The sequence below is a fragment of the Rhipicephalus sanguineus genome, chromosome 4 (genome assembly GCF_013339695.2).
Source record: "Rhipicephalus sanguineus isolate Rsan-2018 chromosome 4, BIME_Rsan_1.4, whole genome shotgun sequence".
Taxonomy (NCBI): Eukaryota; Metazoa; Arthropoda; class Arachnida; order Ixodida; family Ixodidae; genus Rhipicephalus; species Rhipicephalus sanguineus.
In genome coordinates, this window is record NC_051179.1 from 10,451,199 (window position 1) to 10,472,655 (window position 21,457).

Sequence of the window (21,457 nt, forward strand, 5' to 3'; positions counted from 1 at the left end):
TATTGGATAATACTTACGGAGGATGTTATTTATGTTTGGAAGTGCGTTCGAGTATTTTGTTACAAATGCTAGCGGCTAATTGGGCTCTGCTTTAGGGACTCTTCTAGCTGGTGCTGATTTCCTATGTAATTTGCACGCTTCGTTGTAGGCCTTGTTCAGCGCTTCGTGCGGGTAATTTCTTTCAACTAAAGTTGCCCTTAGGTTGCCCGAGCGGTGAACGTAGTCACCGTCGTCGCTACAGATCCTCTTCACGTCATATATACCGCTTTTAGTGCCGCGGGTGGTGACTATATAGTGTAATCTAGATATTGTAGGCTATCTGTTGTCTCTGTACAGCGTCATCTATAAATTATCTTTTTAAGTGGATACTGTCGTGTCGAGGAAGTTCATTTCACTGGAAGAATGGTGCATGGCAAATTTAATACTAAGCTGACAGTTAAAGTGGTCAACGAATGTGTTTAGTGCGCTCGTGTCAAGTTCCCATATAATAGATACGCCATCTGTGTAGCGGAGATAGGTGGTAGGCTTTAGTTGAGGTTACTTCAAAAGCTCAGATTCTTATTGTTCAAATTAGAATCGACGCAAGCCGTGTCGCAGTGCTCCAGTTTGATATTGCGGCCTCTCCACTCTGCCCCCCTGTGTACCCGGCCATGCCAGAGAGCACCGTACATCGTTTCTTAAGACTGCATTCTGACATCAATGACGCGAAAGCAGCCGTCCCGCCACCACGTAACATGATCTGGGCCACAAGAGCTCCTTGCATGAACAGGATGCGCTGACGGAAGGATTTCCATCAACAAACTCACGACTTACTGTGATGGTCAACACCCACAGTCACCACCTCATAAGTGCTTACAAGCAAAAGACAGGCACGGACACGAGAAAGAAGTCAAGACACCACAAACGCTTTTCTTTATTGTGTCCGTGTTTGCACAACCAGTCTTTTAACGTGAAAAACATGGCGGACGCTCGAGCTTCCTCTTCAAGAGTAGAACGCGACAGCGTAATCGGGCCCCGTACGCACCGCCTTCTCAACTGCTAGCCTGGCTTCGGCTCTCGGTGCATGCGTCAACCGTGCCGTGAGGAAACGAACGATTGTGCGCGTAACATTGGCCGTTTCGAAGTATGCTGGAATGCCTACTGCAAGTACAGTTGTTAGGTGCCCACTACGCCGTAATTATTCCTTTTGCGTATCAGCGAAGGGCCCTCTATGCGTCCGTAAGGCAACACGCGAACCTACGCACCTGTTCATTTTGTTGATGCTTTTGCTGCTGATGATGATTGAATATGTCTGAGTGCTTTGTAATGGGTTTGCCTTTAAAACGCCCAATCGTGGCGCAATTCACATGTTTTGACGCCTGGCGCGATTTTACGCTTCTAGCACGCAATATTACATGCGTTAGACTCCTTCCACTACGCTACATTCATATAGTGTTTTTTAACACGAAAGTGTTTTATGCCGGGGTCCACCAAGACTTCAGTGACGTATTTCCGTCACGGAAATGATGTCGAAAAAATATACAAAGTCAGATGGCAAAGAAAAAAAGGTACCGTCAACGGGCATCGAACCCACGACCGCTCGGTCCGCAACAACAGATGCTGGGCACGCTACCCACTGCGCCACGGTCACAGACTCGGGAGGCTTTACGAACGCGCCTTTTATATCTACCAATCTTCCGGTCGGCTGGGTGTTGTTGACCTCTGGGAGTGGTAAGGTAAAGTAATTCGTCATTGCTGTGGCCTCCGCGACTCGTACCTGCAACGCGTTACGCGTCCGTCCCATTCGGCGCGTTTTCAATAGAAGTTGAATTTTGTCGATGCCTTAACACAGCGCGAGGTGGCGACCTTCGCCCAAGCGTCGTAAAAGCGTCGGCTTCGCTCAGCATCACGCTAATACAAACCCAAAAATAGCTCTGCGACGCGCGCACGCGCGCCTGCCTCACCTGGCTGTAACACCGCGTTCCATGCTCATGCTCTCGCCCCGAAGAATATCGCGGCCGGGCTACCGGGGCGGCACGACGCGCTTTGCGTTTCCCCCTAGTCCGGCCGTGGTGTTTAATCACATTTTAACATGCCGCGGGATGGCGACCAAGTTCTGCGTCCAATATGCGACGCTCTTCTGGCTATCACAACCTCGTTCTCTGATTACGCTTTCACCGTTAAATACTACAGCTACCACAAGGGTTTGTTTCATCATTTAACATGGACGTTAGTCGTCGGGATGGAGATATACCACCAATCATCAAAGTGGGTGCATACACGTTAAACGGCGCCATTAGCTGCCAGACATCAATATACATTGTGCAAACTCTCTTATATCAATGTACAGTAAGCATTCAGTTTCTTCTGTAAGGGCACGCTTTACTTTCGTGTTATTCCGATTCCTATGACGGAGGGATCAACCGAATTTTTTTTTTTCGAAGCAGTTTCAAGAAATACCGTGGCTTTGTGGTGGAACACCTGCTTGCCACGCAGACGGCCTGTGCTCGATTCTCAATCGAACCCGAAGGTTTTTATTATTTATTTTATTTGCATCTTTCTTGGCTTTTCGGTCACGGACAAGATGATTTTTCGCTCACAGACGACGACGCCGTCGCCGTCATCTACACCGTCACCGACGCCGACACCGGAACTTTTGCCAAACGAGCTCTTTATCGCTATCGCGTTAATACGTGCCAATTAGCTCAGCTCTCTGCTATTCTAAGCATATGCTTTTACGTCGAACAGTTCCCGATTCACTCTATTGCTTATTCTCAAATGGCTGGCTGCGCACCTACCACGTGTGACAACACCACTGCAATTCAAGCACTGCAGACGCAGGTACCGAGCCTTTAAACGTTTTACGCCGACTTTACACGTTCTTGATGCTATCATTTTGAACAATCAGGTGTTGGTAAAATATGATGCAGTTTAGCAGTTTTCTATATATCACTGTAAAGCGACAGTTCGGAACAGGGCAAGCGGTATAAACAACGAGTACTGGATCGATGACAGGGACCTCTTGCGAATGGGTCACAACTTTAAAGGCAAGCCATCTTCGCCGCTAGGGAGCTTTTGGCACTCTGATATTATTCGTTCGTGTCTGTGAGTGGAAGTGGCCTCATGCGAACAGCTACGGCGTTCCATCGCAATGCGCGTGGTAATTCGCAACGGCTGCATTCCGTTAGATATTCTTTGTTTTGTTTTTGTTAATTATTTTTTGCTGTGTTGCTCGAACAATTTTGCGAGCAAACATTGACCCGAAGAGAATATTGTGATAAAACCTTGGAAGCGTAGATGCTTCACTGCACTTGTGCCCTCTCTGCGGCAAAGCCAACTTATTCCTAACGTTTGTGTTACACCGTGCCCTAGCTGAACGAAAGAAGGGGAATTTTTTTCGAGGACCTCGTTTCTTTGTCGGACACAGCCAAGTCATTCCAAAAGGCAGTTAGGCCAGGCAAAGAATAAGGGCCATTAATTATTGCCTTTAATGTGGTGTAGTAATAATGACGTAGATTGAAATCGCCCTTTCCGTCGGTCGGATCTGAACCCACAACCTTCGAATTAAAGATCTACCAATTGAGCTACGACGGAAGGCCGTGGGAGTGTTAGCAAGCGCCGCTCGTAGCCAATTGAGGCGGTCAGCGAAGACGCGCAATGTTCGTTCGCAGCGCGCATTCTGCAAGCAGGTATAACATCCGTAAGCAATTCTAAGCTTTTCTTTTATCCAAGATTATTATTTTGACTCTAAAAACTTCCCTCGTTTCGAAGGTATTCACAGAAACGTCCAGGGCTCCGCGTGGCGTTTTCGTTGAGCGCCGGTAGCCAAGCGTATGAGAAGCGCGCCTGCGGTCTAGCACGCAAGCGAGGCGCATCCGATAGAGGGCGACTCCGTAACTCCTCGCCCACAACATGTAACTTCCTATCCAAAACTAAGCTGAGTTAAGGGCCAGCGTTTGTACGGATCCTTTGCATTGTTTATTGTGTGCGTACAATGTATCGAGGCCTTGTGAGTTCGAGGTATGCGTGCGGTTTCGCTTCTGAATTGCCTACTTCACCACTGACATGCTTAGTACTTTAAAGAGTAGTCGCACGGCTTGCAACAAACGCTGTATTTTGCGTGACATTTATGGGAAACAACGATTGAGCAATACACAAGCGACGCAGAGGACCACTGTCTCTAGGGCACCAACGATACTGCGACGGTCAAGGGTGCTACGCGGTGCCTGGCAGTGAAGGACACTCGCTATCTAGACGAGAAAGCGGGGCTCTGAGAACGAGGAGGCTGGCGACGTGTGGGCAGCGCATGAACAGGAACAGTCGACACTGAGCAACCGCGGCTCAGGTCGCACTGACGCATCCAAACAAAAGCGGGGCCACTGGCAGGAAGCTGTAAGAACGTTTACCTTTGGATACCAAGACCAGAAAAGGCGAGTTATCAGGAGACCTCAAGGAGACACGCCTCGTAACACGGCGTCCTTGCTCGCATCCAAGGCTGAGCAATCGCTGGCGCGATTCCTGTATCATGGAGTGGACGCCTGCTCATAAACGCTCGTTGTTTGCGTGCACGTCACATAGTTCGGGTAAGCAGCGTTGAATCGGGAACAACGAGGCCATAGGAAAGTAAGCTTCTAGAGCAGCGCAATCGTCACTTGGGCAGTAACGCACTCGCAGTAAAGAAAAAAAGGTACTGCATCGTTCAGCGCAAAGTAAAATACGAGCGATAACGTCGGCCTTTGGAACAAGCCTCCTGTAGAAATAGAGCATCGTAGTAACTGCTTTCAGCACGACAAGGAAGCCTGCACACTGGATGAGGATGGATGATATGACAGTCTTATTTGAGCTTGTTACTTTTGCCTTACTTCGGCGTTTATTACAGACCCGTGGTTTGTGCTATCAAAGCGTCAAACCTGTTTCAATCGTCTTTTACGCCAGGTCAAATTCAGTAACCATTTCTCTGGCATCCTTAGCGCTCCTGGCAGGGTTAAGTCATTCGTGTACCCTAAGCTACATTAATAATAAACCCTATGTGTCTGAAGTGGTAATCAGCTAACTGAACGTTCCTTTTCAATCTCCCTGTTCGTTCAGTGATAGAACACAGAAATAACTGATAATTTCTCACTTGGCACGCTTAGCTGTAAGTAACGTCGAGTGGGAAACGTGAATGGCTCACTCCAAGAGGAGGGCATATCTAAGGCGCCCTCTGCAGAGAGTCTGAAAGAAAACAAAGCAAGAGGGCGAGCTCCATTTGCATGTTTTTCGGCCTTTCGCTGCGCGACCGCGGTTGGCTGTCCGAGGTCATTGTGTCAACCAAAGCCCAGCGAGGTCACGGCTATGGAGGCTATGCGATAACACTGCGCGATAACGACTCACACCGAATCGCGAGGAAGGCACTACCGAGCAAACCAGCGGTCTCGCTGCGCACCGGACGCCGCGGCCGTGGTCACGTGACCGTCCTGGTGTCGTTCCAAGCGGTTCTCCAAGGTCTCGTCACGTGACAAACTGCGGAAGGCGCCTGGCGCTGACCACCCTCGCTCTTTTCCGGCAATTTCGCGCTTACGGGAATAAATGCTCCGTTCCTGTTATTGCTGGACATTTCCTGAGAGCGGCTATTTTTTACAGCGCCCAATCAACGGTGGCCTTCCGTTTTTCTGGTCGAGGTGGCACGTGACCGATCATAGGAATTCCCGCCAACACAGACACCGAGGCCCGCCCATAACTCAGGCGTGGACGTCACACGTGCGACGCCCAGTTGTTCGCAATCAAATCACGTTAGCTTACGGCGTATGCTTTGATGTGTTCACTTTTGAGTCGCATTACGGGATCTGCAAGAAAAGTTACGATGGTGAGCCTCTGAATGAGCACACGCGTTTCTCGTATATGCAGCAAAATTTGAAGTATTTTGGACGTTTAAAAACGCGCTGTCACAGTTGCGCGCATTAATAAAAAGCGTACCTTTGGGCGCAGCAATAGAAGCCATCGGGACCACAGTCGTGTCACAAGCGTGTACCGCAAGCAATGCTCACGTGCTGCACACCCTACGGCAAAGAAAGATTGCCTGTTACTCTTTCTGGTGAATTCTGGCTTGCCATGTGTATTACTCTCTTTAAGTATACACTTTAACTCTCTTTCGGAGAGTCGCGCCTCCCACGACTCTCCAAAGAGAGTATGAGGGTAGTCGACAAGGGCTTAGCCAAAGGGGGGGAGGGGTTCAGAGCCCCCCCCCCCTCCGCCGGAAATCTTCAATTTTCCTTACGTATATATACACACACATGCATATATATACGCACGCACGAACATACATAAAGTATGGTTGAACCCCCCCCCCCCCCCCCCCCCCCACGAAAAAAATTTCTGTCTACGCCCCTGGGAGTCAAGGTGTATCTTTAAGCAGAGTTATATATCTAAAAAGTCAGCCATCACCAGAAAAAGCAACAGTTTTTTTTTCCATAGAGTGCATGGCTGCCCAGTTTGGCTGAAAACGTTTCGCTAGAACAAATTGTTTATTGACTCACCAGAGCAAGTGTTCGAAAAGCCGTATCAGTATAAAGCCAGACGATGTGATTGATTCGCGTTGTATTTAGCACGATTTAAAACAGAGTAAAATGCTGCAATGTTTTGAAATGTAAAATCGATGGCAGGAAGCAAACGTGTTCGTGTTCACACAAGATTCAGTTGCCATCATTGCACCTTTCGGTAGGAAACCACGCCCTTCTAATAGTGATTAACGAGATTATCTGACTCCGAAAACCCGCATATGCCGTCCTTTCTTTTCCCAGCTTTTCTTTTTTTTTTCGCAAGCGATGTTTCTCGATAGCGAGCCTCGCTGACATTGAAAACACTTCCTTCATTTATATCTTATCTGATCTCAGCCCTGCGCGCTGTAATTACTTCACTGCAGTATCGCACGCCTTTTGCGACGTCTTTCAGAGCAAAGATAAACACACTTATAAAGGTTAGAATCAATCTGAGTTGATGTCACCATTTAGATCGAAGAATAAAACGGTTGTTGTGGAATGAGAGATGGGAAATCTTTATAGGAAACGCCTAAACTGCGGTGCCTTAGCGGTAGTTAAGCGCCGGTGACGAAGGAAGTGTTGCGCAGTAACGAGGACGTCCAGTTTTCTCGCCCTGCAGTAAGGTGAGCTTACGAGAGCTTACACGACAATTTATGCAATTGAACTATAGAAGTGCAAGAAACTTGGGCGATGATGTGCTTTATGTGATTTGGGTTAATTGAACTTTAGTTTGAAGTTAGCGCTCGTCTGGTGTTTGCTCGCGCTTCTATTTAAATCACGAGCTTAAGCAGCGAGCCAATTTACGTCACTCCAGCTTTCGAAGATCGCGAATGGAGAATAGAAGGTAACCGCTGAATGCCCCTTAATTTTAAACGCGCTCACCACTTTCGACGGCCCGCAATACGGGAAAAGGGAACTAGACACGCTTGAATCAGCGTTAATAATTTTTAGAGGCATGCTAGCCATTATATCCCGGGTCATTATGCTTTGGAAGCGCTCTTGTTTCGGATAGTCCACGCACATTTTGCCGATTTGTTTGCGCATGCTTTCTCGGGTTGTGTGCGCTGTCTGTAGGGCTATTCCACTTTACGACATAACTAACCAATGCCAAGTAAAAATTAGGTTATTTGCAGATGACTGCGTGCTCTACCACGATGTCAAACACCACTCAGACCAAATAAAACCAAACAGAACCTCAAACAATGTCTTTCATTGGTGTCACGTTTGCAACATGGTCGTTAAGACCGTCCGTTATAAAGAAAAAAATTTACGTTCAAGTTCACTTATGGTTCCATCACGTCACGTGATGACGTCACACATGAGATCGTCGCTTGGTCAAAGTTGGGCCGATCACGGAGGCAGTGCGAAACCACGTAAGTATTGGGCTTGCAGCGTCCCACCCGTAACCAAGGCAATGCAGACGGAGGCCTTACAAACAAAGGAATTAACGGCAATTTATTCAACAGCGACGAGCCATTCACTCGCGCCGAAGGGCCGCGACAGCGTCAGCCGTGACCAACACGGGAACATATGACGGCAAGACAGCAGAGTGCCGGGCAGACGACCAGCAGCAGTCACGTAGGCACGCGTTCCAGCATCCAGGACAGCCGGGCAGCGCGCAGGCTGTCGTTTATGAGGCGTACAAGTGGGCCATGCGCATCGCCACTGCGCACTTCTCCAGATATCTCCAGATATCTCCAGATAGCCGGCCTTGTAGCCAACGCGCGTAGCTCCCACAAGGTGCATAAGGCTTGCGGAGGGGTACGGGGGAGGATAAATACATCTACTGAGAAGAAGAAGACAATGGCTTTCGCTTTGGAGTTGTCTTAGGCAAATGCATAAGGAATCCTGTGATTTTGAATTGTTAAGTGTGAGCAACGTCATTCTGGCGAACGATCGGATTGGCTGCTACCGTGACGTCACGGGTAACAACTACAACTTTCTTGTGGACAAATGCTGTTCCCAATTAATGGAAGCACTTTGCAATTTGTCGTGTTTGATAAACCGTAAAGGGAAATAATCACCATTTACCACTGCACTGAGGAATTTCCGATGGACAGTCAGTGTTCTCATTCTATTACAACGCGCACTAATGCCATCTTCGACAAATCGCACCGGTGCGCACCAGTGCGATTTGTCGAAGATGCCATAAGTTTACACAAGTAGCACAACCAAGGCTGATCTCGAGGTTTGCTTTCTCTGAAACCATGATTCACCGTCGCTGCGTTGTGCGCTGTAGTGATTGGCGACATGGCAAGCGGCGACATCGCGTGGCTGACGGCAACTGGCGATCGATGTGGCTGCAGCGCATCGGTGCACTGAGCATCGTGCTATCGGTATCCGATAGAACCACACGCTCGCGGCCGTCACTTCACGCCTCTTGACTACCACGAGAATTACAGTATGTACGCTAGCAGGTGATCTGTGAGCAAACTTCTCAACGGTTGCGCATTATCGGGTCACCGGAGGCGAAAACGTAAGCGACGTCCAACGACCCGGTTTTTTTTTTTTTTTTTTTTTTGGCACCTGGTGTCTGAGAGTTCAGCCAGATGAACACGAAGCGTGGCTTCAGCGATCTTACACGCGCCGGCAGACTAGCGCGGCACACGGAGCTTAGCCCACGTCACTAACATCTAGCGGACCACACCATTCCTTCATTCATATTGCTACGTGCACTTCTATTTGTATTTTTATGTAACCGGTCCGTTACACGTACAACTACTGCCTTGCGCAAACCGCGCCCGAATGTCTGCGAACCTTCAGATTATTGCGAACTTCCAGATTATTTTAGAACCTTCCGATGAGACTTTGCGCTGCATGCGAACAATACAGTTTATTCTGGAACTAACTCGGGCACCAGAGATAATACTGGAAAGTTCGACAAGACATGCTTAAAAAAAAGCCGACGCATTTCACAGATGAGCAGATTACCGACGGCCGACGCTCTGTTCGCCGTTATCACTGTACAGCGTGTATTGCTTGTACATTAGCTTTTCATTCCTCGGCACTAGTTAGCCCGAGTAAAGAGTTTCGTCTTGAACACGCCGACTGCTGCCTTATTCAAAGTCAAGACCACGTGACATCTGGTGGAGGTGCCGCTCGTTCTTGTTCCGGACGCCCCCGTCAAGCTGTGAACCCAGCCCAATTCGCGAATAAGACGCCGACACCATCATGGACAGTCGAGCCAGCCGCAGACTGAAAGGACTACCCCCACAATACGGACTCCTACCGCACAGACCAGAAGCCACGGCGACCAAGACAACAGGCACGATGACGGCCGCAGTGTCCCCTGCAGCGATCGTGATGCAGCCGCCCAGGGATCCGCCGACCTTCCGTGGATCGCCATGTGAAGACTCCGAAACCTGGCTCGAGACGTTCGAAGGGGTCTCAACATTTAACTGGAACTCCGAGGAAAAGCTGCGCCACGTGTACTTTTACTTGGAAGACGCAGCAAGGACCTGGTACGAGAATCGGGAGTCCGCACTTGCAACCTGGCACCTCTTTCGAAGCGCTTTCTTGGAGACGTTCACGAGCGTCGTCCGAAAGGAAAGGGCCGCAGCCTTGCTGGAGACACGGCTGCAACTCCCGAACGAAAACGTAACTATCTTCGCGGAAGAAATGACCCGACTGTTCCTCTACGTCGACCCTGACATGCCAGAGGAGAAGAAAGTCCATTTCCTCATGCGAGGAGCAAAGCAAGAGCCCCTTCGCTGGACTGATGCGGAATCCACCCTCGACAGTTCAAGAATTAGTCTCAGAAGCAACGACGATTGAGAAGACGCTGGAAATGCGCACCCGCCAGTACAATCGCCGATCGATTCACGACAGCTCAGCTGTTCATGCCCTCGGCTCCAACGACCTGCGCGAAACTATCCGAGCGATCGTGCGGGAGGAACTGCACATATGTGCAAGCTGTTACGCTCACCACAGCCTGAAGTGGACTCTATTGCGGAAATCGTACGGGAAGAAATTCAGCATTCACTTGGGGTTCCTAAGACAGCGCAGCCTCAGCCTGAAGCCATGACCTACGCTGCTGCTGTCCTCCATCGCTGCCCACCCCCGCAACAGCGCCAAGACGCCGCACCACGTCATTTCCGTCGCCAGCTCCCGCCGCCGACGCCATCTTTCCCGCCTTTTGGCCAGCGCTAGCGCTATGTCAAATGTCACCTAAAGCTGCCATTTGAAAAAACGTATTTCCGATATCTCGATTATGGATCATTTCTGAAGGGGATTTGGCGTCAGGATTCGAGAACCATATCGATACTGATGTGTTCATATCTGGACGCCGATTGCAAGATATATAGAACAGCTTTGATGTTGCGCGAAACGACACACGGACACGAGAAAGCACATAAGGGCATGCACATAAACACATAGATAACAATAATACAAACGTTTGAACTACCGTTTAAGCGATAGTGTCGTTAATGTTCACTATGTTCTGCGTGAACGCAAATAAGTGCGCCGACAAGCATTGTCTAATATCGCAATGAAAACGCCGTGTTGCTTCTAACGCAGGACGCAACGATGCAGTTCAACGCGGACCACTTGAAGAATCTGATCGAGCAGGCGTACCCACCGCAGGACATGATCCTCAACTGCAGCATGAAGGCTCGCTCGGACGTGTGCCGGGACTTCGAGTGCAGAAAGCTGCAAGCACATTTGCCTTTTCTGACCCAATAACTTGTTATGACCCACTCGCATTTTCGACATTTTGAAGATTGAGACGCAACACTGATCGTTCTCAGTGTAACGAGCGAGTGGATATGACTGCGTCACGCGGTTGCTTGCTCCTTTCTCGACCGGGAAGCTAATTATTAAGCGAATATTTTTATCATCACTACGAGCGCGGGCTAGAAAGGCAGTAAGGCTTGTTGCCTTTCCTTTCTTCTCGGTCTTTTCAGAGAAACGGGAGGAGATACCCGTGGGTTCCCGTCTCATCGTCGAGTGTGTTAACAGAATAAACGTAAAAAAGAAAAACTTGAGGACAACCTCGACGTGGCACATCGAAGAGGGTTGCGTCTCGAGAGAATGTCAGAGAGAGATAGATCTTAAATACGGCATCTGCAGCGCAATGCAGCCAGTTTTGGTGGAACGAAAACAGCCTTGAAAAAATTGAAGGCACGCCAAAGCTGAATAGTTGGCATTTTCTCGCTTTAAGCACGTCCGCTAAGGCATCTAAATCAGAAACCCTGCCTGCGATGCAGCTTCTCGGCGTGTCCTTGTTTCGCCATCACGCGTCGATTTCACTCAAACAAGACTCCGCCCTCGACGGTAAATGAGGGAAGCAACGCATTCTCGTCACACCTGACTTCTTGCCTTCAATGCTGATAGCTGTAAATAATTCCAAATATAGCGAGGCGGAAAGCTTTTTCGCATATTATTAGCCCTTGGCAAACAAGGTGTAAATGACAGAAAGCTGAGCTGTACTTGATAATGAGTCATCATAAAAGAATGCGTGCAAATAAGAACACTGACGTATTCTTTCTTATATGAAGGTTGCTATAAGGTAAAGCTGTTCCCGTCCTTCCTATATTAAGCTCGCCTTTAGCGCTCCACAATTGGCCAAAATCTGTCGGGTCTGTGGGCGGTGGTGGCATATCTAAGCTAACTCGCAGTACCCTGTTATGGCACGTCTCATAAGTCCGCCCCCCCCCCCCACCCTAAAACCACGTAACGAAAGACAGGGAGATTAGCGAGATACCTTGTACTTGGGAAAGGGAAAGGAAGTGCAACTGAATTGAAAACAACTTTATTAGGTCCTGTGGAACGCAACGGGGTCGCGCGCCCGGCTCAGTAGTCCCACGTAGGAGGGGCCGGCACCTGCCGGCCACCTCGCGGCCCGCTGGACAGCCATGGCTTGCCACGTGCTGAGGATATGCTCTAGTGTGGCGGTCTTGCCACATGGAGGTGCTAGGCACAAGAATCTGAACAATCGATACATCTACGAGCTGAGCAACACTTCGCCGCAACACTAAACTCTGCGACAATTGAGTAATGCATGCTGAGTGGTTGCAGCAAGCATCAGACGCACCGAAAGAAATAAACACGACGACACCGCAGCAGCGTTTCTTTGTTTCCGTGCGTCTAATGTCGAAGCTTACCCGGCGCGAAAGAAACGAGGACAGGCGGGAGGAACGGGCAAGACACCACGGGCGCAGTGTCAAACACACTCAAGAGTATGCACCAACTAGCTCGCAAGGACGTCCTACTAAAGTCTAACGTTTGCTGCAACCGCTCAGTATGCAAGATCGCTAACTTGCGATACTTTCTAATGACAGGTAATGTTCTCGCATCTGCACACCTTAAGTATCCATAATCTGACTTCACAGCGGTTGTTGCAAACGAACAGCGTTTCTGCTTTGACACGATTTCGTTATGTCTCCGACTGGCACGAGTCGAAGAGAGCGCACAGGGGGCGGAGGTTTTATTTGCGCCGAGCTCACAAAGAGGAACACCGGCGAATCAAAGTTGACACTCCGATTGGTCCGCTTCTTCCCCGTCTTGTGGTGATCTTGGCAATGGTCGCCTGCAACCGAGCGTTGAATAAAAAGCATTTTCACCAAACAATAATTGGCAGATAGATTCATGCGCGCTGAAACTGATGACAGAGTAATATACCAAGCAAAATATTTATTATGCGCAAAAAAAAAATCTATTCTTCCCGGCAGCTACGAGTGATCAGCGCCAGAATGACTGGCGGGCAGCCATCTTCCAATCCTTTAGGAAGGGGACATTCTCCGGCCATTGCGTGAAACATTTTTCTTCAGCAGACTAATGCGCTGTTTAGTGCGTACACGTAACGTTTACGTGCGACTTTCACGGCATTCTGACGCCGACAATTTCTGACCAATAGGGAATGGTGACAAGGGGCAAAAATAGAAGGACGCAAAATGGTAAACAATTTATTCTATTTTGTTCTACCTAAATCGGCGTAAGCAGTTTATATATACGTGTCATTATGAGACTGTGAGACAGAACAAGTATGGGGTAAGCAATTTTTATGGTGTCTAAATGCATGAACATCTCTTGTCGCTCAGTGTGTTGCTGAGCTCGAAAATAGTGTTCTTTAGAGCCGCGTAGATGGTGTCGTATCAATTCTTCGTCGTGCCTTGCACCTTCTTCACCCTCTTATTTGGTGTACAGGACATCTCCTTTAGCTTCCTGTCATCGCTTCCGGGAGGCGTGAGTATGCAGCATCGGCCAGAACAGTGCCTCAATGTAGCCGACGTTCGCTTTCCGAACGTTACGTTTTAAAACGTACGGTTTCCGAGCAACCCGGTGCACAGCCTCGAAGATGACGTAATTTTTGTGCCACTTTCTCTGCCACGGCTTTCTGATGACAGCAGGGCCGCACTATGAGCCCAAGTGATGCTCCCGCATTAAAGAAACCGCCCATTTTTTTCGTCGGCTGTGTCATAAGTGTAACGTCACTTTAGGCAGATTGGAACAGAAACAGAACGAAATGGTCTTACGTTACGGCACCCCAAGTTATTTGCAGTGCTGCAGAAGCTAGTCTTAGCCGGCGCCTATTGAGCCTTGCTTTCACTAAGCCGGTGTGTCTGAGTTACTGCACGATTTAAACACGTCATGCTCTTCAGAAAGTCATCTCTGGATCTAACTCACCACCGAGCTTTGGCCAATAATAATAATGTTCGCGCGTTCTGGAGAGCGGGTGGTGAATAAGTGCACCAATAAGGTCTGATAGCAGAATGTGTTTCATCTCAAAAAACCGGACTAGTGCTGTCCGTTCGTGCACTTATTTGTGTAGTTCTCGCCAACGTGTTCGTGCCCGGGGTTCCGGACGTAAACGGCAGTAAATAGCGCACGCCGTTGCTCGGCAAAAATGTCGTGCGCACTGCGGGCTCTTCTTAATGGGCTGCGTGTTCGCAGATTTGAGCCGACACCATACGGCATGAAGTGAAAGCTCGTCGAGAAACGGCGTTCCGGTTCCGTTCGGACGAAACCGGAAAGAAGTGCGACGGCAGAGGTCGTTTACCTCGAATGTGTCGTCCCACTATGTCACCCGGCAGAAGCGGTGGCGTCGCGACGCCTCCTGTGGATGCAGAGTTGCCGAACTGGGTCAGAGGGGGTCTCGTTCAATTACGTCCCAGAGATAAGCACCTCGCGGCGTGGGGTCTCCTTATCTACGAGCACACAAACCGTCAGGGTCCGAGAGATTAGCCCTGCGTCTTTACGCTCTGCATAGGTTCGATACATTTGCCATTCATTGCAATGGGCGCTTGTCAGTGTGCGCTGTCATCGACGCCGCCTCCTCCACACAACTTGCGTTGCCAATTACCCGATGGTGTTGCAGTAGACGGCAATGCACTTTCCGGTCTCTGCTTACTGCACAGTCAAATAATTTGTCAGTGGCATAAGTGGACAATGTTATGCAATGTACAGCAAATATCAATGAATGGAACGTGTAACAGTTTTGAACGCCAGAGGAAAACGCGCCCCTATGCGCTTCCTTTCTTTATGCTTCGCTTCAACCTTAATCTAATAAATAAAATAAGAAAACAGGGAGGCAGGGAAGTTAACCAGAAGCACGTCCGCTTGGCTGGGGGAATGGGAAAGGTTTTTTTTTTTTTTGCGCTGTTTATTACTACGAATACCTAGCCCAGCTTACCACTCTCTTGAGGGAATATAAAGATGAAAGGGAAGGAAATGAGCGATAAACGCGTGCGGGTGTGTTGCGCAACAAACTTCAAGTGGTCTGTGTGACTCTGATAAATGCACTGGCGCAAAAGATTATGCGCACGTCAGTAGCTGCGCTTCGTCATGACTGTGAACGAGTTTGGAGATGAGTTTGTTGGTAGAGCTTCGTTGCGGAAAAGAACGAGACGGACGTCTTTCTATATTATCTCTATCGTTCCGTGCTGTTTTACAGAATGAATCGTTACGATTGATTCCGTCCCCCAGCTCTGGCAAATGCTCCTGCAGGCGCGATGTGTTTTGCCGGCGTGCGTCGCAGAAACAGCCCCATGTCTCGTGCGTGAGAGACGTGTCTCAGGGGTCGAGAGCTCTTTGCGATATTTGGTGAGACCTGAGCAAAATGTCGCCCGACGTCAACAATGATGAGAAGGCGACATCATCAACGACGCCATATTGTGACGTCCCAGATTGCCGATATTTCTTGATCTGGAAGAGAGGCTGGAGAGCACAAGGAATAACTCACACAAACTTGTTTTCTTCATATATAACATCTTTTCATCAGAAATGGATAACGAGGGAGCATGAGCTTGACACCTACATTGTCTCAAACGGGACGCGAACGCCGATGAAAGAGAGCCGAGGACAAAAAGAGAAATCTCCCATGAAATCTCCCGCCCGCACTCTCAAACCATTAATTAGTAGTGAGGAGCTGTGGGAGACTGCCCTGCGCAGCTCCGATCCCACCCTCCAGGACGGAGTCCTGAGGTGGGCTGAGGAGATAGCGGAGGCCTACCACGACTGGTAGTCTGACGTTATGCCACACGAAGTGGTGACGGACGCTTACTGGGACTGGATCACAGGCCTCCCTCTCTCCCCTCCGGCTCCTCCCCTTTCTTAAAAAGGGAAATAAAGTTTCTTCACTCACTCACTCCCGCGGAAAGTAGCAAGCATCACATTCACTTCGTGTTGTCATAAGAATTGCGTCAATTGTCTTTTAGTCAACATCAGTAATTACCTTCCTAGTCCTTAAAACGACAAGATTTTAAATACGTATGTTCGGAGTAGCGTGGTATCTTCGTGCACGTGGTTGTATTCTTAGTAAGGCGAAAACCATATATGCCTCACGAGTCAAGAGGCCTTGCGGGATTTGCCGAGACCCGACTATACTTCGCGAGACCGGCGAGGTCACAGATTGTCAAAACTTGTGACCTCATGACATGACGTCATATGCCAACGTCATCACTTGACGGCGTCGCTTCGTCAAACGAGGGACGATCCTGCAGGTGGTGCGACAACGGGTGAGGTGCAAAATACTTCAGGGGTAGAGGGGGCAACGCAGCTGACCTATAGACAGCAATTTAATGAACGACTCGTGAAAGCTTTCGCCCCTTCTCTCCTTGGCGTTAGCTAAAGTGGCGGCCACTTCTCATTTTTTAAAATATACATCGCTGCTCTTCATATGGGTGCATGAATCGCATCCTATTTTTCGCTTTAGAAGCGCATTTTAGCGGCAGGGGTGAGCAAAATTGCAATCCAATGAGAACGTCGAGGTCATTCAACGCGTGTCTCGCACACTGCGGCTTGGTGCGTCTTGCAAGAAGTCTGGGCCCCGCTTCAAAAAGCGTCGCCAAGTGTACGACAGGGTCTCGCCTTCAAGACTTACAGAGAGTGAAACATCTGTGTTTTTTGCAAAACCATCGAGTCACGTTCGCAACAATCGATTACTCTGAGTACACTGGTTTGTTCACCAAGCGTGACGTGAAGGAAAAATGACGAGACTAGCTCGCCACCCAATGCCCTTTTTCCTTGCTTTGTGTGGTGCGGCGCAGGTTGCGAATACACGCAGTCAGAGTTACATTTGAACGAGTCGACCACTTTCATGAAGTGCCACGGCCGCTAGTAGGCGGCGCGGACCAGTTTGTTGACGAAGCGTTGTTGACCTGTTTGTTGACGAAGAGGCGGTGCAGACCTGTTTAGGGCTGCGTCAATTTTAGAACTCTATTTGTGGCGGTGGGGACACTGCGTCAAGTGACGCGGCTTCGCGTACAGGGATCACTTATTGAACGGTATTATTTCTGCAGAAACATTCAGAACAACGAATTGATGCTAAAGATCATTCTGCCTGACGCAGTTTAACTATTAGGTGACATAAGTGGCATAAAAACGCTAAAAACAAAGAAATTCCGCAAACAGTGCTCGTCAACGTACCATAGTACAAATATGCGAAGCAGCAGTAATATACAAGCATACCCAATAGAAAATATATATGGCAACGAGAACGTGTGTGTATAAAATTAATAGTAAATTATTATAGAAAACCAAGCTTATAAACCCAGAGATCTGAACATATGCATGCCTTATGTACGTGATTTGCATGAATAAAGAAAGAAAAAGACATAGACAAAGACGCTGGCATTTACGGAGACGTCACGCGCTACAAGAAATCGCGTGACGTCTCCGATGATGATGATGATGGTGACGACTTTCGCATTCGAGTCTTCTTAGGCGAATGCATAAGGATTGGCCTTCGTCTTCTCGTGTTGCAGGGGTATACGTACACGCTGCAGTTTTTCACCGGCACGATTCTGAAGCAGATGCGCGCGATATGTTAGTGCGTAGCTTCATGTGCTCAAGGAGAGTAAAGCTTGTTTGTATGAGTGTAGCTTATATTCCTAAACTTATTGTCTCGCTATATGCAGTGATTCGTAAACAGGGGAATTCTAGGCATTTCCTTCGGGTCACCGTAATAGTATAGCCTACTTCCGTGACAGCTTCTTCCCGGTCGGTGCATTGGAGTAACAGGTGTTGTGATCGACCTCCCTGACATGGCGCCGCTTAGACGTGAGACGGTTGCTGGACAGCGCTCCCAGAGGTGAACCCAAAAGCGACAACAAAGCAAGCCGTACTTGGAATTTTGCGGCGCAGCCGCCTCCCCTCGTAGAACCCTTGGAACTTGCCCGACCGACTGGCGACCTATGAAAGGCTGTTTACAGTCAAAACGGCTTAAAAAGGGTGGTTATCTCGGTACGTCTCTGTTCGTCGGAGTGCCGCGGACAATGAGCCAAGCGACTGAGAACAGTCTGGGGATGCATTTCCCACGTTCTCCGTGGTGCCTAATACCGCTGTTTCTACAAGTCGTGGTCTGCGTGGCGCCGTTGACTCCTCATTGCAACGGATTACGGAATTGATTTCTACGTAGAACCCAACATCTTCGCGCTGCGCTGTGTCATGCGCCTGGTGCAGTGTTTGTGCAGTGTTTTCTCCCTCGCCATGGTACGAACTGGGCGTGCCTCTCCCGCTTTCCCTGGGTTGGGAAGAAGGCGGTGTTTCACCCTCCCATATCGAAAGCGGAGGTGAAGAGCACATTTTGATTGGACAATCCTGGGTTCCATTGTTTCCCCAGCAAGGGATCCTGGGAAGACGTGGACTTTAAAACACGAGCGCAGAGACGCTCGAGGCATGCTACCAGAAACATTGAAGTAGCACGCTACCTTGAACCTGTATATATAATGTAAATAAACACTCCTGTTAACCGCACCGGCTCCTCTCTTCGACATCTCCCCGGGACTTTGGCTGGCTCCGGTCTTATGGGCAGACCCCCGACTACATCAACTGGTTGGCAGCGACGGGATGTCCCATGCTTGACTCGGGCCTCAACGATATGGTGAGTGCTTGACTTTCTTTGAGTTTTGCCAGGTTTTAGCTTTTGAAGTTTTCTAAAACAGTGTGTAATCTTCTGTGCGTATAGGATTCGTTGTACCGCTACCATACGTCACAGCTATTCACCAAATTTTAGCTTTCATATTCTAAACCGGCAGTAACTTTAACGTATGTGTAGGCTTCGCTGATTCGCAACCTAACATTACGACAAGAAAGAAAGTCCTAACTCGTGGAGACCATGGAATTGGTAAAGAAGCTAAAGAAACCAGACCTCTTGCTACTGTGTGAAGAGCTGGGAATCGAGGTGGAGAGAGGAGAGAGAAAGCCGCAGCTGATCAGGGCAATTCAGCAATGTGGTGCGGAGGATGATGAGATTGAGGAGTGTTGGGAAGTTGTGGAAAAAAGGCAAAAAGAGGCCGAGGAGGACAGGAAAAATGAATCAAGGCGTTTAGCTTTGCAAGAGTCACAGGCAACCAATAACTCGAATAACGGGAGACCTGCAGCCGAAAAAATGAAAGATCTCATGGAACCTTATAAGGTCAATGACGACATGGGCCTGTTTCTAGTAAATTTTGAAAGGCTCTGTGAAAGCCATGAATTTCTACGTGACAGTTGGCCGCAGAGGCTTCTGAGTGTTCTCCCTTGCGAAGCGGCCGCAATAATTGCGAGGCTAAAGAAAGAGGATGCCGGTGACTACGATAAAGTAAAAACCGCCTTGTTGAAGAAATACCGTCTTTCCGCCGACGCCTTCCGCCGCCGTTTTCGGGAAGCAGCTAAGAGATCGAATGAGTCGTTTCAGGAATTCAGCTACAAACTCAATGCTGACTTAGTTCAGTGGCTGAAGGGGGAGAACGCTTTTGGAAACCACGACAGGGTAGTTGAGGTGATATGCCTGGAACAGTTCTACAGTTCACTAGGCCCCGAAATGCGCCTGTGGGTACAGGACAGAATAGGCGATGGGGACATGGAACGGGCTGCAGAGTTAGCGGATGAGTTCACTGCACGTCGTGAGTCCGAAAGAGCGCGTAGTAAGCCTTTGTCACAATTTCGCAGAGACGACAGGAAGCAACCCTTTCAAAATAGGGGCACCGAAACCGTGAAGGGAGAGCCACAGAAAGGGGCAGCTGCCGAGACTGAAACCGCCGCAAGTGGCTTGAAAAACGACAAAAAGAAGGAGAGGGCGTTTGAAGCTAAAAGGCCAATCGTTTGTTACAGGTGCAATGAGCCTGGTCACGTCTCAACAGGCTGCCGAAAGCCCAAAGCTGTTTTCTCTTTCTCGGACAGCAGCGATGATAGCTTAGAGCTATTAAAGCCCTACCTTTACGAGCTAACAGTCAACGGAAAGCCGTGTCAGGTACTGCGCGACTCTGCCGCAACTATGGACATTGTACATCCCTCCTATGTAAAACCTGAAAATTTCACTGGCGAGTGCGCGTGGATCCGGCAAGTAGTCGAGGAAAACAGTGTATGCCTGCCGATAGCACGCGTCGAGGTTGAGGGACCCTTCGGACTGCTCGTGACGGAGGCCGCCGTGTCACAGAACCTACCGAAGCATTATCCCTACCTTTTTTCAAATCGGTCTGATATGCTTTTGAGAAACAAGGGCCTCTGTTTCAGTGACCATACAGTACTAGCTCTGACGCGTTCGAAAGCTCGGGAGATCGCCGCTGAGATGAAACGCAACGAGATTCAGGGAGAAGAAAGCTCAAGTGATGCGCAAGTTGAATGTCGCGATCAGTGTGAGGGTGACGAAGTCTTAGAGTCTCGGGAAACAATGATTGCAGAGCAACAAGAAAGTGCCTTGGTATTGCCGCATTCGGAAGGTTTTTTAGATCTCTTAAAAGTGGATAGAGACCAAATAGTTGCGGAACAGGAAAGTGACTCCTCGCTTCGGAGCTTAAGTGAACTACTCGAGAAGGGGGTGGCGAAGAAAAACGTTAGCTTCCAACGACGTAGAGGGGTGTTGTACCGTCAGTACAAAGATAAGAAAGGGGTTCAGTATGACCAGCTAGTTCTTCCCTCGAAGTATAGAGATCAAATTCTCAACTTGTCCCACGGCAAAGGCTGGGCCTGCCATTTGGGAGTAAAGAAGACTAAAGATAGGCTACTAAGGGAATTTTACTGGCCCGGGTGCTTCCGGGACGTTAAGAATCATGTTGAAACATGTGAAGCGTGTCAGAGGATTGGGAAGCCGCACGAAACTCGAAAAGCCCCTATGAAACTGGTGCCTGTAATAACCGAACCATTCAGGCGCTTGGTGGTTGATGTAGTAGGACCCCTTCCCACAACTAGTTCAGGCTACAAGTATATATTAACGATGCTCTGTCCTGCCACAAAGTTTCCAGAGGCCATACCGCTGAAAGAGGTAAATTCAGTCGAAGTAGTCGAGGCTTTGCTCTCAGTGTTTTCCCGAATAGGCTTCCCAGCCGAGTTGCAAAGTGACCAGGGAAGTGTTTTTACAAGTGCTCTTACGACTACTTTCCTAGAGAGATGTGGCATTAACATCATACACAGTTCCGTAGGGCATCCGCAGAGCAATAGTGTTGAAGCATGGCATGCCGTCTTAAAAAGAGTGTTGCGAGCACTGTGCTACGAACAAAAGAAGGATTGGGAGGCCTGTTTACCAGCCACTATGTTTGCCT

General features: G+C 49.0%; 1 protein-coding gene across 1 annotated transcript in view; it reads left to right on the plus strand.

Annotated features, from left to right (window-relative positions):
* LOC119389212 (uncharacterized) overlaps window positions 1-11,549 on the plus strand; it is a 38,186-nt gene extending 26,637 nt beyond the window's left edge. The window contains exon 5 of the mRNA XM_049415488.1: window positions 11,016-11,549. Within this exon, the coding sequence (XP_049271445.1) occupies window positions 11,016-11,180 (165 nt within the window). The 3' untranslated portion in view covers window positions 11,181-11,549. The remainder of the gene's footprint in view (window positions 1-11,015) is intronic.
* The last annotated feature ends 9,908 nt before the right edge of the window (window positions 11,550-21,457 follow it).